This window comes from Muscardinus avellanarius, assembly GCF_963383645.1.
Source record: "Muscardinus avellanarius genome assembly, chromosome: 4".
NCBI lineage: Eukaryota > Metazoa > Chordata > Mammalia > Rodentia > Gliridae > Muscardinus > Muscardinus avellanarius.
In genome coordinates, this window is record NC_137789.1 from 128,342,853 (window position 1) to 128,360,658 (window position 17,806).

At 44.7% G+C, this 17,806-nt stretch overlaps 1 protein-coding gene across 1 annotated transcript in view; it reads right to left on the reverse strand.

The window, feature by feature from the left end:
• SORBS1 (sorbin and SH3 domain containing 1) overlaps window positions 1-17,806 on the reverse strand; it is a gene marked incomplete at both ends in the record, with an annotated part of 128,872 nt that overhangs the window by 27,137 nt on the left and 83,929 nt on the right. Inside the window, 4 exons of the mRNA XM_080694840.1 lie at window positions 823-869; window positions 5,842-6,009; window positions 9,323-9,408; window positions 12,022-12,194. Coding sequence (XP_080550966.1) covers window positions 823-869; window positions 5,842-6,009; window positions 9,323-9,408; window positions 12,022-12,194 — 474 coding nt within the window. The remainder of the gene's footprint in view (window positions 1-822; window positions 870-5,841; window positions 6,010-9,322; window positions 9,409-12,021; window positions 12,195-17,806) is intronic.

Genomic DNA, 17,806 nt, shown 5'->3' on the forward strand with positions numbered 1-17,806 from the left:
GCTAATAATGGTGTTTTCCGCTGCCGTTGGAAACACACGTGCCATGTTCAGATCCATAAATGGATATAAAGCTAGAAGGTCACTTTGGAGCCCAGTCCTTGGTAGCATTTCCCAAATTGTGTTCCATGGAAAACGGAAAGGTTTCCTGGTCACTCAAGTTTAGAAAACACTGGACTAAATAAGCTCAATAAGGTTTCTTTCTTGACAGACTTCTACAGGCATTCATATGCCAAGAGAAAAGTATTTCTTCAAGGGGAGAGAGACTAAATATAGCACACAGTGGCTCTCTGACTCATTTCTGCCACAGAATCTGATGTTTGAGGACCATCTTACAAGGGGGAACACCGTTAGAGAGATGTCTCTCCTGTAGATCCCTGTAGGGCTTTATACTTTGGGGATGCTGTAGAAGAACTGGTAAAGTTATATCCCTAGAGACTGGTTCTGGTTCCTCCCACAGAAGGGCTGGGTCAGGTGAAGCCAACAGTGGCCTTCTGGAAGAGGAGGCCAGGTGAAACAGTGCACAGAGACCAGCCTCTCGTGCCAGGACACCCGAACTGGAACCCGATGCTGTCGCTTCCATCTTGGACCTTGTAGTTCCTAGTTTCCCCATTTGATCAGTGAGGAGATTGGTACCCACCTCACAGGGTTTAGTCCACATTACATTTAGTCCATGTTACACATGTAACATACTTTAAACAGCGCCTGGCACATAGACTACTTTTTTTTTTTTTAAGTTGTTTTATCTCCAACTCCATTCTAGGAGCAAACCACTGTGTTTCAAAGAAGCAATTAAGAAAACAAATAATATAACATGGCACTTACTTTAGTGTCTGAGCTTTAAAGTCAAATTTGGCTCTGGCAGGTCTCATCTAAACATAAGAAACAATGGCAAGTTAAAATCATAATTCATGTACAATAAAAAGGAAGCATTTTCACAAGTTTCTAGAAAGCAAAGCAGAAAAATTCACCCCCACTGGTTCATTCTGGTGTAGAAATCTGGGCAAGATTCCAGTGTCTGATCCTAGCAGAACATTAGATGAGTGTTTAGTCAACTGTGTTACGTGTGAGAATTCCCCTAAAGAAGGCCACACGTAAGGGAGAGATGGTTAGAAAACTCCCAAAGTGGAAGTGTTGGTCTCCCCCAAACATGCTGGCCAGAAGACATTTCTACTTTCTTACTCCTCAGGGGACATCTATTTGCTAACAACCTATGATCTGCAAAGAAATGAAGCTCTGATTCACCTCTCACATATTTCTCCATCTATTTTTTTACAATCTGTGAGATTATCCCAAAAGCCAGGCAGAGCTCATCCTCCCTCCGCTGGGACTTCCATTTCTGCTGGAGTAGCCCTCTCTTCCTGGACATCAGCCTTAGCCCTCTCCACTTTCTCATCAAGTCTGTCATTAACTCACGCCTGCTGGCCCTCCGTCTACAACCCATCACTCAGGTCTGACCTCTGCTTCCCATGGGCACAAAGCATCCTTTGACTTCGCCTTCTCTTTGCTCCAGTCTGCTGTCACTCAGGCACACAAATAACATTCCTCAAATTCTTCCTCACATCTCTTCCTTGCTTTTGATGTTGGCTTTGGCTCTCAACTGTCTCTCAGGTCAAATCACAACTGTGACATGGGCGGAGGTCCTTGGGTCATTTCTCCCCCTCTTACCAGACTGTCTTAATCTCTACTACATGATTCCTGTTTTAGTCAAACAAACCTATTTGCTACATCTTTATTAAATTTCCTTCTCTGCCTGCAGTTTCATCACCTCCAATTCTAGCAAGAAATTGACCTCTACTTATATTTATTTGTATATCTTTCTTCTTCACATTTATTCTTTGAGTTTTTGTTGTTGTTGTTGTTGTTGTTGTTGTTGTTGTTGTTGTTTTGCGGTACTAGGGATGGAACCCAGAGGCATTCTACCTTAGAACTACACATCCAGTCCTATTTTTTTATTCTTTATTTTGAAACAGGGTCTCACTGAGTTGCAAAGAGCCTCACTAAGTAGCTGAAGCTGTCCGTGAACCGTGATCCTCCTGTCTCAGCCTCCTGAATGCTGGGATTACAAGCATGCATCACCACGCCTGGCTTTATTCTTTTTCTGAAACAGGGTCTCACTAAGTTGCAGAGGGCCTCAGTAAGTAGCTGAGGCTAGCCTCAAAACTTTAATCCTGTCTCAGTCTCCCAAATACTGGGATTACAAGCGTATACCACCATGCCTAGCTCTTCCTGACCTTTAAAAGTAGTTACTTTAGCTTTTTTTTTTTTTAAATGACAGGGGAGCCAGGTGTGGTGGCTCATGCTTGAAATCCTAGCACTTGGGAGGCTGAGACAGGAGGATCACACAGGTTCAAAGACAGCCTCAGCTACTTAGTGAGGCTTTCAGCAACTTAGTGAGACCCTGTTTCCAAATAAAATATAAAATAGGTCTGGGAGTATAGCCCAGAGATAGAAAAGCTCCTGGGTTCCGCCCTCAGTAACAACACACACACACACACACACACACACACACACACACACAGATGACAGGGGAATCGGAGGTAGAAATGACATATGTGAACAAGCTATTTCTGGCTGTCAGGGTAATTCTGTCCCTCAACTATGAGGAACTGCGTCTTCAACCTCCTCAACTGCCATAACCTATGGGTCTATGAAAATAAGATAATAAAAATCAAATTATATGTCCCTTTTTTGTGTGTGTGGTACTGGAGATGGAACCCAGGGACCTTCTACCTCCAGGCTACACTCCCAACACTCCCAGACCTATTTTATATTTCATTTGGAAACAGGGTCTCACTAAGTTGCTGAGAGCCTCACTAAGTAGCTGAGGCTGGCTTCGAACCTGTGCAATCCTCCTGTCTCAGCCTCCCAAGTACTAGGATTACAAGTGTGCGCCACCATGCCCAGCTTACATGTCCTTTTTAATACTGGAAGATGTGAACAAAGTGGAAGGAAAAAATGGGGCACTCTAGGTGAGAAAACGAGTATTTGAAAGCTTCTTCATCAAGCTTAATTTTATTTTTTAGTTTTGGTGGTACTGGGATTCCTGGAAGGAAACCCTTCTACCTCCAGGCTACACTCCCAGACCTATTTTATATTTTTATTTGGAAACAGGGTCTCTTAAGCCAGAATGGCTGGCTTCGAACCTGCATGATCCTCCTGTCTCCACCTCCCAAGGGCGGGAATTACAAGCGTGCGCCACCACGCCCGGCTTAATTTTAGTTTTTAATTCTTCAATAATACGTCCCATATTTCTAGGCACCTTGGGGGTAGGGACCTATAGGAATCTCCTTAGGGATCATGAATTATTTCCCCATTTTTTTTTTTTTTGCTTTGCTTTTGGTACTGGGGATTTAACTCAGGGGCATTCTATCTCAGAAATATACCCTATCCCTGTTTGTTTGTTTTTTTAAACAAGGTCTCAATAAGTTGCTGAGGTGGGCCTTGAACCTGAGATCCTCCTGTCTCAGTCTTCCAAGTACTGGGATTTCAGAAGTATACCATCATGCCTTGCTAAGAATGCTTAATTTTGTGCCACACAATTTCAATGCCTGTCTATCTGTCTATGACCAAAGAGCATGTAGGTGGACAAGAAAAGAATGAACAAGGGATTAATGATTAATGGCAAATTCATGAGAGAAGATTCAGTGGCTAGAATTATAAGGAAAAAAAATTTCATGGTGACTCTGATGGAAAAGAGTGGGGGAAATTAGGTCACCCAGCTGGGGAGCTGCATGAACATTAGAAAATTCAGATCAAAGCAGCCCATATTCACACTTTGAATGGTAATTGCATGTTATCAAAACAGTATCACTATCAATAAATTAATAAAATTACATAAGAGTGTAGTTTACTAGTTAATTTGTAAGTTGGCTTAGGTCAATGTTGGCAGCTGGTGAGAGGCTTTTTATTTGTTTGGTTTGGTTTGTTTTTTTCCCCCAAAGGAAATCCAGATATTTCTTAAGGTTGAGAAAAACTGATTCCACTGAACTCTTAAGACATATGTATGTGAGTCATCAATGGTTATACAAAGCAGCAGCAGCTCCCTCTTCATCTTCCCATAGCTGCAGAGACCAAATTCATGTTTGCCCTCCCTGGCTCTCATAGTACTGCATTACTTGCTGCAGGGCAGAGATAACTATAGATGAAGGAGACTCTTTGACTACCAGTCCCCTAAGGCACAGGCTGGGTTCTGTTTGTCTCTCCTACAGTGTCTTACACAGGATTCATGGCTGCTCAAGTTCTACTGAGTGAGAGCACAGTATATTTACACAAGACTGTACACGTGGGACCTGGTATCTCTTAAGTCTCTCAGTCAACTTCCAGGGCAGCATTCTCCACATGTGGTCCCTAAACTGGCATCATCTGAATTTCCTAGAAACTTGCAAATTCTCAGGCTCCATCCCAGAATCAGAAACTTTGCAAATGGGGTCCAGGAATCTGTATTTTAACAGACCTACAACCAAAGCTGAGAGCCTCTGCTCTAGCAGAAAGGCAGAGTGCTTGTCTCTGTCCATGGTTCCACCACCAGAGTTGCATTTCCATTTATGTGTACCACTAGGGCGCCTGTGCATGTCCTTATCTTCTGCTTTCTCATTCACAAGCAGGTAGGCCTGTAAATTAGGATTAACTCTCACCAGAGCTTCGGAACAGGGCCATTCTGAGGGGGAGCTGGAGGCTCCTGTCCTTCCCTGGCAATTCAGTCACACTTACTAACTTCTTCCCTTCTATTTTCTTCTTCTCCACACTTTAGAGTCTCCTTCTCCTCCCCAGCTTCCCTTCTTTAACTCAGAGTCCCTTTTTATCTTTTCTTTCCATACTCCTTCTATTTCTTGAAGAAAAAAACATTTAAAGATGAACAGCTAAGGACACTTTGGTTACTCAAAAGACAGAAACAACAATACTGATCTACTACATTGGAAGGTTATAAAACTACATATTGTGGGTGTTGCTCTCCCACCACCTACCCAAACCCCAAGTCCCAGACACACATGCTTCCCAAGAAGAGACCATCATCAGCAGGGCTACTTAAGGGTTACACTGCAAAGCATAAACTCTTACGCAAGAGGCAGCATTTGGCCAGCCCAAGAATTCCAACATATTGACCTTGGTTTAGGATGCCAAGACCTGGATGAAATCATTTGAAAGTTTTGTTCATCTTTGTTCTTTTAAACTTTTGTAAACTAAGCTTAGAAATGTCAAAATAGAGGGGACAAATGAAAAGTCTCTCAGAGAACTCTCTGACCCTCCACAGGTTTAGCCTCAACTGCAAAAGACATCGGGTTTCAAATTCTTTGAATGTGTTCCAGCACTGCTGAACAAGTTGTAGAATTAATCCATCCACACATGAGGAGCAAGATTGTTTTCTGAAATTTCAATAGCAATTTCACTAAATTTGGGGGCTTTTAAAACAGTATAACACATTACTATTTTGTAATGTAAGTTGCATTAACCACCTCTTTAAGAAAGAATCTTATAATTGTCCACACCATAGCACATGGACTAAGGTACATGGTTTCTAAGTAGAATGCACAGGCAACACGGTATCATGATAAATGAAGTATGGAGAGGACTGGTCTTATGAGGGCAGCCAAGGCTCTAAGCATGCATTAGGAGTGTGTGCCAGCAGATCCCGGTCCCACAGCCAGGCATGCTTGAACATACAGAGCACAGGACATATGAGGCTCATGTCCATTCACCAGCCGCACAAGAGCCAAAGCAAGGCCAAGGGAAGCCAGGGTGACAGATGCCGTTTGGAGAACTAAGCTGGCCTACAGAGGCAATGCTTAAGGGAGGCAAGTATCGCTTTGGGTCAAGCAGCAGTTCGAGGCAACCAAAACAGACCTCTGACCCAGATTTCCTTTTTGCGGTATCGTCTATATTGAGGAGGTCCCCAAAGCGCTCATTAGTGATAAACTGATGGTGCGTCGGGATGACGCCCGTGTGGCGTCGAGCTGCAATATCGGCCTCTTCTTGCTCGCGCTTAAGTCGTCTCTGGTCCGCTAAAAGTTTCTGCCATGAAATTGCATAAAATGGGCAGTGAATCATCTGGTCTAGGGAATCAGAAAACTGCCAACAAAAGCAATTAAGGAAGAAGGTGCTGAGTGAACAGTGAGCAGACTTTAAGGGTTAGGTGTCACAGGGGATAGGGCCACACTATGACATTTGCCTGGTAACCGCCCACCGTACACTCTATAGGCAGGAGACAGCATGGCCGGGAGGAACCCAGGAAGAGCTGGAATTGGGAAAGGATGACCCCATGAATCATGCTACCCAGAAAACTATCCCCTGGCTCAGCCAAAAGCCTTCTGCCTCCAGGCAGCAAAGGCCAGGTGATCCGGGGGCACACCCAGGGCACTGCAGCATGCTGGGTTGGCAGCACAAGGTTGTGCCAGCCCTACCTCCCTCAGGCAGTGACACATTCCTGAGGTGTATTCCTAAGGCAGGACCAAGGCCAGCTGACTCCTCCTGTCCACTTCAGGCCTATTACATCTGCTATGGGATTTCTACCCTCTGGTGACCAGGTCATTTCTGTGCTTACTCTGTTATGCTCCATTATACTCTAATATGCTCTCCACAAAGTGGAGCTGCCCATTTCAGAAAATATAGCACCCCTTCACCTAAGCCAGCCAAGTCTTCCCCCTGGATACAACTTAGGAACCTTAGGAAATAGCCTAACGGCTGTTTATATGACTGACAGAGAGCCTTTGTTACTGTCTTACTGAACTATTTCTACATTAGGTGAAATGAAGCAGAATTTAAGAAAATATAGAATACAGAAAATAAACTAATAATGATATGTGGAGTTAAAAGAAAGTCTCTCTGATATTAAGAAAATAGTCATCTATTTCTATGAGGGTTTGTTTTTTTTTTTTTTTTTTTGGTGTTAGTAGGGATTGAATCCAGGAGAGCTTTACCTCTGATCCTCAGCCCTTTTTATTTTTTTATTTTGAAACAGGGTCTTGATAAATTGCTAAGGCTGGCCTTGAACTTGTGACTCTTCTGTCTCAGCCTCCCAAGTGCTGGGATTACAGGAGCATGCAACTGTGCCTGGCATCTATTTCTATTTTTAAAGACCTTTTAAAATAATGTTGCTTTTTGCCAAGTTCTCTCATTGCCAATTGAAATGTCCCTACAAAATAAAATGTGACTGTATTTCCATATAACACAGCAATCTTATATTCCTACAATTAGCGTTCCTTGTAGAAAAGGATTAATTAAAATTGATAATTCTTAGCATGATCAATAAAACATTATTCTTCTTCCAGTAGGCAACTAAATGCCTCATGTGGCATCCAGCCCTGAAGGATGGTGGGCCTGATTTTTCTTCAGGGTCTACAAAATAACAACTCATTAAATGATTGTGGGATTTTCAAGGCTCAGTAAAGTGCTATAAAAGTTAAATGAGGAAAGATAGAAAATGCTTTGAAAAGCACAGTGCCACAGAAATAGCACTGGACCCAGCAACAGGTGCCTTGATTTCTAGTTCTGTCTCTGGTGTAAGTTAACTTGCTGGGGACCCTGGGTAAGCCCCTACCTTGCTTGCTGTGATCTTTTCCTGGATAAAACAAGGGAGTTGGCTAAACAACCGGTAATGACCCTCCTGGGCCTGACACGTTCTCATTTCCTGAAACCCTATTAGCATTTATGTTAATAATAAAGCATTTGCACAGAGCTGCAGGCTGACACCCCTCAGCTGGGAAGTGTGAGTAGTTTCTGGGGCTGTCAGAATGGACTCCCGTCTGAAGTTGCCACAAGCCCTTGCTCAAAACTCCTGGTGCTTTGGCTGAGGTTAAATATCACCAGGTGAGGCAAGTCCTACCCAGTGCTTAAATCTGAACTGAGTTAACCCATCGGGCCTGTGGTTTAGCCATAGAAGCCAAAACCTTGGGTAAAGACACAAACCATTCAGGATCTTTGAGCCGGCATCATCTAGGCTGCTCACATCCCATATGTAACTTTTAATTGTTCAATCAAGTAAGCAAAATATGTTTCCTGGGTAGGAAAGAATCCCACCATAAAAACCTTCCATGTTGGGTACCAAGGTTTTATTACTATGATGGAATTTCTCCTTTCTTCACCATCGTAGCCCAGGCCCAATGACAGGGAAATCTTGTATCCTGATGACAGAAAATACTTAACAAAGAGCTGTAGAAATGAATCTGTATTCTGTCCTGATGAATGCTCATTGTTAGTGAATTTGAAATTTTATGATTACCAATAATTCTTTACATCAAATACTTCCTCTTGTTGCTTTCCCCAGATAGGTGCACTGTCTTATTGAATACTATTTGTGCCTGGAACATGGGAAGAGGTATGGTCATTTCTTTGTGTCTTATGTCTCACTAATGATGGCCACGAAGAGTTCTCCTCAATGCCTGTCTTACCCTAAATCCTTAGGGAAATTTTACCTATAAACTCTGGACCGACTCAAGACAAGAGTAACATAGAAAAAGGGGATGGGCCGAAGTTATGAGCACAAGAACACCCTTTCCTGCTGTACCACCTCAAAGCAACTCTTCCATCTCCCAGCTAATTTTGGACAATAGGCTTAATTGAGCTTGTTTAATCTATGGAACTCCTTTTCTTAGGAATGTAAAGCCCAGAACACATGCCCAGAACACTGTGGCACAGTAGAAACTTATGATTCTGCCCATTCAGCTGATACATAGAACTACTAGACCCCTGAGAGAATGGGCTCTTTTCCAGCCATACCACTGCACAGACATTTCAGTGGCCTCAAGTAAATATCCATGCTCTAATGTTCTTGGCTGGGGTTTACCAGCACTTATAGGGGGTATCCCCTTCTGAGTTAAAGGCAGCAGAGTTACAGGAAACCTCCTCAAATTATTTAATAAAATATATCATGGTCATTATTATTTTTCATGTCCCTCTTTTTCCTACTGTATCCTTCTCAATTTGAACTATGTGCCAATAGAGGGGTGAGCAGTACTGAAGAAACACATGGACGGACTTCCTTAGAGGACACTAAAGTGGGTGGGTTGGGAGGAGAGATGAACTCTGCACTCTGGCTCCCAGCTTGCGACACATTGTGAGCAGCAGTAGATAGCTTCTTCCTGGACCTCCACGCAGTGAATTGGTACTTATCACCAAGCACCTGTGGGGAAATCAGTCCCACTTTTTGGAACGGGAGACTAAAAGAGGATTGATGAAGCCCATGTCGTATAAAAAGTCACTTGTGAAAGCTCCGATCTTCACTTGCAATTGCTGGACCACGTCACCTCTCTGACTGGCCTCTAGGATGCTCTTTTCCTTCCTGCTCTATCCTGCACAAGTGTTAAGAAATTTAGAAGGTTAGTGTTACCTCTTTATCATCATGGCGTCTTCGAATAAATTCTTCCGTGGATTCCAAGTAATCAGCTGGTATAAAATGTCTTGGTGATTCAGAATCTTTAAAACAACAAAGTAGCGTTAAAAAAAAACAGACAGAGTTAGTGGGAAACCAGGTTGGGGGAAATATTTCATCTTTTTTCTACTATACCTCTCAAGTTTTTGGTAGTCATTGTTGATTAATGATCAATAACCAAATTCTGAAGAAAGAAAACCAAGCCTACCCCGCCCTCCTGCTTTTTGGATTTACTTGCAAACCCATTTAATATGAAAAAAAAAAAAAAAAAAAGAACTAGTCCGAGGCAAAAGAAGAGGACATTCTTCAAGTGTCCCTACAAAGAGGCGTGCAGGCTCTACAGGGACAAACCAGACACACACACACAGGGCCACGGAGAGAGGCTGCCTCTCAGAAAACCACAGGCAGGTCGGGGGTTGGTGCGCGTAAGGGGGTCTGAGAGTTCAAATGAACACATTTCTCAGATGAGCTAAACGGCCAATTTTTCTTTCGAAACACAGTTTGGTGGTTAGTCTAAATGACACGGGGCTTTATTTTGAAAGGAGTGCAGCCGCTACAAGCCATGGTTAATTGCCAAGCAAAACAAACAGAAGCAAAGGACACAACAGAAAATGAGAACCAAGAGCACACAGGAGGAAGGGACGGAGCAAGCAAAGTGGAGACAGGGATGTGAGACCGGGAACACACACAAAAGGCCACCTCCGAGGGACGCTTCACTCTGTAGGTTGTTGTTCCTGTCCAGGCCGTGGTCTGAGTACGGCACAGAGTTCCCATTATTAATGGCCCTCGGGCAGTCCTCTGGGACCACAGGGCTCTCCCGAGGGGGCTCTGAGCTGCGGCTAAGCCTGGCCATGGTGTGCCGGGAAGACAGGCGGGTGGGCACCAAGGGCTTCCCCCCAGAGGGGGGCTGATCCTGGTGGGGCGCAGTGGGGAGGTCTGGCTTCTGGCCCACTGGGAGGCCTGAGGAGTCCCCCGGGGAGGGCTGTTTGGGGTGGTGCTGGAGGGGCTTTTTCAATCGAAAAGGGAGGGGGCTCATCAGGTAGATGTTCCTGAGGAGGGTGCTCCTGTCCCCTTTGGAGTCTGGGCGCCAGTCAGGCTGCCTGGAGGACTGCTGCTGCTCATGCTTCCGGATGGTGGTGAAGCGGGTGTACGAGGCGGGACAGGTGCCTTTGCACTTGTTGACACGATGTTTGGGGAAGTCACCGTGCACACTGCCACCGCTGCCCTCTCTGCTGTCGTTGGAAACATTTGAACAGTGGTCTAGCTCGTCTGAGCAAGTGGAGTGAGGCTCAGAAGGCACGAAGCCCCTGAAGCCCAAGGTGTGGTCCGCCATGTTGCTACATGTAGGGGAGGCGTAGACCCCACTGGAGTTCATCCCGTCCATCTCCCGGGGACGGAGCTTGGTCGACTCGAGGAGGGACTCAGCTGAGCGGGCTGAGGTCAGTCCACTTCGGGACAACACGGGCGTGGGGGATTTGCTCAGCCTGCCCGACAGGTTGAGGGATGGCATGGACCGGGACCGCTGGATGAGCTGCTCGAAGGCAGTGATGCGGGAGGAGACCGTGTGCTTCGGGATGTGCTCCGAGCTCTCCTGGCTAGAACCCAGCTCGCCCCTGGCCAATGCCAGGCTGCTCCTTTCAAAGTGGGAGGCAAGATCCCGCACACTGGAGGAGGAGATGGATCCCAGGGAGAGGCCGGCTCGGTTGATCTGGTGCATGTCCCGGTAGAACATGGAGAAGTGCAGCCCGGCCTTTCTGGAGAGAGGGCAGGGCCTGCCGGCGCTGGTGCTGTACTCCTGGAGGCTCATGGTGCTGCTGGACTTGCTGTTGTAATCCCGCCTGGAGCGCATGAGCAGGTTCTCAATGCTCCCTCCCACCTGAAGGGGGAGGCCTCTTTTGGAATCATTCAAAGAAACACAAAGGTTCTCACAGCTCTGGGCCTTCTCTGAGGGCAGCAGGACACTCTTCTGTTCCTGCAAAAGAGTGCTGGGAGCAGAGAGCCTGGGTTTGAATTTGGAAGGGAGGATCTCCGAAATGCAGGCTTTCGCAGCAGACAGGGGCTTCTTGTGCTTACACCCAGGGCCTAAGGCATTGCTAGTGTTAAACGTTCGGCTATGAACTGAAGATGAAGAAATCATGTAAGCATTCCCACCTTTACGATCCACTGGTAAGCATGCAGAATAAAATAAACAGACCCATTAGGTTAAAGCTGAAAGCTGCTAAAAATAAAAAAAAAGGAGAGGTGACATGCTCATTTGTCATAAGGGCTTTTTAAAAAATCTCCAGTTGATGTCCGGAAGCAAAATAATCTGTGCTGCAAAGCAGGTGCAAAGATGCAACGAAAGAAATGGCCACCCTGCCAGTTAGGAAAGGCTGAAGCTCAGCTGACTTCTAAGAAAAGGGTATTAGAACAAAAAGAACAGAGATGCTTCAGGGAGAGCAAGGTTGGGGTTCAGAGGGAGGGAGACCATTAATACCAGAAAGAAAAATGGCCGGCGAGAAAACAGGAGAGGGGACACAAGAGGGCTCCAAGGCCTGGATATGGATCTGAATACGGCAGAGCTTGTCCCAGTTGCTGGAGGCCCACCTGCTGCCAACACTCAGGTGACAGGTGCTGGGCGAGGAGACAGAGGCCTGCAGGCTTCACCCTGTAATTACCTTTCGTGGACGCTGAGCTGGAGGGTCGCTTGAGCCCACTCAGGCCCTGAAGAGGGATGTCACCACCTTCCAAGACACTTTTATAGATCTGCCTCTCATTCTCCAAGCTCGTGAGATCCCCAGGAGCCCCATCGGATTCCCTCTTCACTGCATGGAAGTTGGAAGAATATATACTATGAACAAGGTAATTTTAAAAGAAAGAAAGAAAAGGGAGAGAGAGAGAAAACAAAAAGGAGTTAGTATTTTTTAATGTTTTTTGCTAAAGCACATTTCCAGCTGACATGCTAATCAAGCTTTGTCCTTTCTAAAGAGCGCTCTGATTTAGACGTAGATGTCTACAGACAAACTGGCCCATGGTACCTTCGATGCTCACAAATCTTGTCCAAACAACAAAGTTTTCCAATTTCAATGAGTGCATTTGTGCTTCCAAAGTATAACTACAAGTTGGTAGGCTGAGATAGGAGGATCACAGGTTTGAGGTCAGTATCAACAGCTTAGTGAGATCCTGTTTCAAACTATAAGATAAAATAGGGCTGGGGGCATAGGTCAGAGGTAGAACACCTCTGGATTCAATCCTCACTAACACACACACACACAGTATAATTGCAAAATGCTGCCTGTGGAGAGAAGGCAGGGAGAGGAGCTGGCAGAAAAGTAGGGGAGACAGATGGGGATTCATGTGCTACACACAAGACTGCGCAGTCAGGGGCAGGAGGAAAGGACACCCAGCTCCAACATGTGCCCGGCCAGTATGAGTTACTTAAAGTCCACTACTTGCATTGTTTTTCTAGGTTATTCTTCACGAGTACTTTAGCTGATGGAACATTCAAATCAACAATTAAAGGAGGAGAGGCCGGCTATCTTGGGTGTTCAAGAGAATAAGTGACCAAATAAAACTGAAACTGGGAATTCTCTCTGTTCTTATTTGCCATTATTATCACAGTCAGCTTTTTTCCTTTTTCTCCCTTGAAGATGGGGTCTCGCTATGTTGCCCAAGCTGGCTTTGAACTTCTGGCTTCCAAGAATCCTTCCAGCCAGCCTCCCCAATAGTTGGGACTATGGGTATGTTTCAAAGTTTTTGTTCAGAAATTTATGAAATGTATGATGTGCATAAATTATTGCTCATTTATTTCCTTCCCCTCTCTCTCTCTCTCTCTCTCTCTCTCTCTCTCTCTCTCACTCACTGGGGATTAAACTCAGGGGCATTCTACCTTCAAGCTATGTCCCCAGCCATTTTCATTGTTTATTTTAAAACAGAGTTTGGCTAAGCTGCCAAGTCTCACTACATTGCTGAGGTTTTCCTTCAGCGTCTGATCTTCCTGCCTTGGCCTCCCAAGCACTGTGAGTATAGGCCTGCTTCATCATGCTCAGCTTCTTTATTTATTTATTTTTATCTTGTTAAAATCTAGGTAGTTTCTGAGTTACCACAAATCCTTTTTGGAATGAGGGAGGCACAGAAAACCCTAGAAGTACATACTCACAGAGCCCCTCCTTTCCCCTTCAACTGCTAAAACACTAACGTGTGTGTGTGTGTGTGTGTGTGTGTGTGTGTGTGTGTGTGTGTATGCCCTCTTCTCAGGGAAGTGAATGCACTCTTTCTCACCAAAGTATATAGGCTTTTGCCAGGCTGTTTGTATGGGGGGGAGGGCAATGGTATTAGGGTTTAAACCCAGGGGAATTTTACCTCTGAGCTATACCCCCAGCCCTTTTCTTATTTTATTTTTTAAAAAAGGGTCTCACTAAGACAGGCATGGTGGCACATGCTTATAATCTCAGCATTTGAGAGGCTGAGACAGGAGGATCGAGGGTTCTCAGCCTCAGCTACTTAGTAAGAACCTGTTTCAAAAAAATAAAGAAAAAAAGAATAAGCCAGACGAAGTGGTACATGCTTGTAATCCCCATGCTTGGGAGGCAGAGACAGGAGGATCATGCAGGTTCGAAGCCAGCTGCGCTGGCTTAAGAGACCCTGTTTCCAAATAAAAAAGTATAAAAATAGGTCTGGGAGTGTAGCCTGGAGGTAGAAGGGTTTCCAGGAACCCCAGTACGACAAGAAAGAAAGAAAGAAAGAAAGAAAGAAAGAAAGAAAGAAAGAAAGAAAGAAAGAGAGAAAGAAAGAGAGAAAGAAAGAAAGAGAAAAGGAAGGAAGGAAGGAAGGAAGGAAGGAAGGAAGGAAGGAAGGAAAAATATAGGTCTGGGGGTATAGCTTGGAGGTAGAATGCCCCTGGGTTTCATCCCCAGTACTTCCCCCACTTCCCCAGGGGGAAAAAAAAAAAAAAAGGTCTCACCAAGATGCTGAGGACCTCACTAAGTTACTGAAGCTGGCCTTGAACCTGCCTTTCTCAGTCTGCCAAGTACTGGGATTATAACTAGGCTCTACTACGCCCCATTGGTAGCTTTTAATTCTGCTAAATTCAGTGTACTTACTGGTATTATGAACTTGTCAGCTCTGAAGACCCACAGTTTGATGGAATGCCTTTATCCCAACATTTTACTATGAATTTTATCAGATACATAGGAAAGCTTCATTTTAAGCGTGAACACCTGCACCCCCACTAGATTCTGCAGTGAACATCAAGCTGCGTTTGCTTTGCCACACATCTGTCCACCCATCCTCACTCTATCCATCCCTCAGTTATTTTTTTTTAACAATTCACAAAAGCTACCCCTTCTTTCTGTGCATAATCGAGCCTCCGAGTCTCCTTAATCACAGATAATGGCAATAAATCTCCATGCCACCTGGTGAGATGTTCTGAGTGGGAGGCACTGTGTTAAGTGCCCAATGATCATTTTCTCTCTAATCTCCACACACAATCCTACTTCTGCCATATTTCAGATGAGAAAACTAAGCAGATGAGAGCCTGGGTCACCTGCCAACGTCAGCAGGGGTAACAAGATGGCAGGGCTGGAACCTGCATCACACTGTTGGATGCCACAGGGATCACACACTCGGGCAGTGTTTTAGATAAAATGTTTCCCCAGGGCTGTGGAGGCAGTGGCTCACACACCACAGAAACCAGAGCGAGCCCAAGGGTGCTTGAACTTGACTCATGTTGCTATCATCAAGTGTCACCAGCAAGGAATACACCCCTGGGACAAGCGGCACCAGAACCCAGGAATCCAACATGGAAAAGAGGCAGAGACTCTGTTAGAACACGGGACCGTCTCCCCCTTCACCAAGGGGATGAGTGGCATTGCTCCCAGTACTGGAAAGGCTTCTCACAGAGGCTGTGCAACCAGGCCTTGCTTCCTGCCCATGAGGGCTAAGGGCTCTACACACCTGACTTCAAGGGAATGCTAAGGGGTCAGGGCTCCACCAGGTTTTGCCTCATTCTCTCCGGCCTCAGGGAAAGAATCAAATGCTTCCCCCACTCTCTTCAGTCAAGGCAGAAGAAGATTATTGGCACTCCAAAATGAAAACAACAACAACAAAAAAAACAAAAAACAAAAAAACAAAAAACAGAGACTTCCGGGAAGATGGCGACCGAGAAAAGCGGGGCTTAAGAGTCCCGCTAACAACCAATCTCCATTACCACAAAAAGAGCGCCTTTCATAGCCAGAAAACACCATCACCAGAAAAACAAAAAAACCACCAGGCTCCAGAGAGAAAGCGGACTGAGAACAGAGCTCAGGGCCACAGAGGAGACACACGCGCCCGAGGACGCGGCAGCAGCGCCATACTGCCGGCGGCAGCGGCGAACTCAGCGGACGGCTACAGCAAGCCGAGGTGAGCCGATGCGGAACAGCCAGGCAGGATCTTTCGGCGCAGACAGCATTTAAAGCTCCCAGTGGCTGAGCTCAGCACACGCTGCAGGGATTCAGAGTGGAAATCAAAACCAGAGAAGAAAAAATACGCCAGTCTCATGGCCGAGGGCGTGGCAGAGGCGCCATATTGCCACCGGCGGCGGCAGCAGCAGTGAATTCACCGAGTCCAGTACAGCTACATCTACGTACTCAAGAACAGTGAGTCAAATTGCGGGCCACAGAGGAGAAATCCCAGTATTGTGCCTCCTGGGACTTGACCCAGCGAGGGAGTGGTGGTGGCAGAGATATCACACCATAGGAGAGCGTGCAACCTGGCACCCCCCATAGTTTAAAGCAGCCTCTATCGACTCCCTGGGTCGGAGACTCTGTGATACAACCCAGTAAAGGAGTAGTAGGGTCTGAGATAATACAGACTCGAGATCCAGAGCACCTTAAGTGAAGCCATAGTGACCCAAGGGAAGAACCCAGAGAAGGCACAAACCTCCGAAATCATGGGAAAGAGGAATAACACTGAAGTAATGAATGTGCACAACCCCACAACATCAGAACCTGATAAAACAGAAAATCAGAGATTTCTAGAAGATCAAATCAGGAAAATAACTGTAGAAATAATAGATGTGCTTCGAAAAGAACTCAGAGAGAGCCAAAAAGAGATAAAGGATGCAATTAATGAAGTAAAGGCCTCAATTCAAAGCACAAACAACCAATTAGACCACATGGAGAACAGAATCTCGCTCTTAGAAGATGAGCAATCCAAAAATGAATGCATAGTTTCTAATCTAGAAAAAGATATCCAACAGCAGGAATCTGACATTGAAGAAATATGGGCCCATCTTAAGAGAGCTAACCTAAGAATAATTGGAATAGAGGAGGGAAAAGAAAGTGATACCAAAGGGATCAACAATCTCTTCAAGGAAGTAATAGCAGAAAATTTTCCAAATATAGAGCAAGAGGTTGATACACAGATCCAGGAAACTTATAGAACTCCCTTTAGACAGGATCCGAGAAGAGGATCCCCACGTCATATAATTGTCAAAATGACCAATGTGGAAGCCAAGCAGAGAATCTTAAAGGCAACAAAAACAAAGGGCCAAGTGACATTCAGAGGCAAACCAATTAGAATCACTCCAGACTTCCCAAACCAAGTCATGAGAGCCAGAAGGGCTTGGAGTAACATATTCCAAACTCTGAAAGAAAACAACTTCCAGCCAAAAATTTCCTATCCAGCAAAACTTTCTATCAAATTAGATGGAGAAATAAGAAGCTTCCATGACAAACAGAAACTGAAGGAATTTATGTCTTCAAAACCAGCGCTAGAGAAAATACTCAAAGAGATTAACTACAAAGAAGAAATAGGTAACACTCATCAGAACCAGAGAAACAAGACTTTCCATCCAACAGACAACTAAGATTGGTTATCTGTGGAGATTCATTATTTATGTTAGTCTTTTACCTATCTCTAAATTGTATTGTTTGCCTTTATTGTTGTTAATTTTTAGGATTTCTAGTTGGAATATTAATATACCTTCAGATATAGCATTTGGAAATATTTTATCCAATTCTATTAGTAACTTTTAACTCTGTTTACATTGTCTTTGGATATACAATATTTTCTTTTATTTTTTAGGGAGTTTGTATATTCTTCTGTTGCCTGTGCCATTGAAATCATATCCAAGAAATCACTGCCAATTTCAATGTTGTGAGGTTTTATGACCCAGATTTTCTCCTAAAAGTTTATAGTCTTAAGATTTATATTTAGGTCTTTTATCTAGTTTGAATTAATACTTGTATGTGGGATTAGGTAAGGGTCCAATTTTATTCTTTTCCATGTAATTTTTATTTTTCAACAATATTTAGTTAAAAGATTATTATTCCCACCACCAAATGTTCGTGGAAACCTTGTCAAAAATAACTTGACAATATAGGGAAGAAGTTAGCTCTAGGCTTGTATTTAACTCCAATGGTCTATATATCTGCCTTTAGAACAGTACTACACTGTTTCAATTATTGTAGCTTTATATGG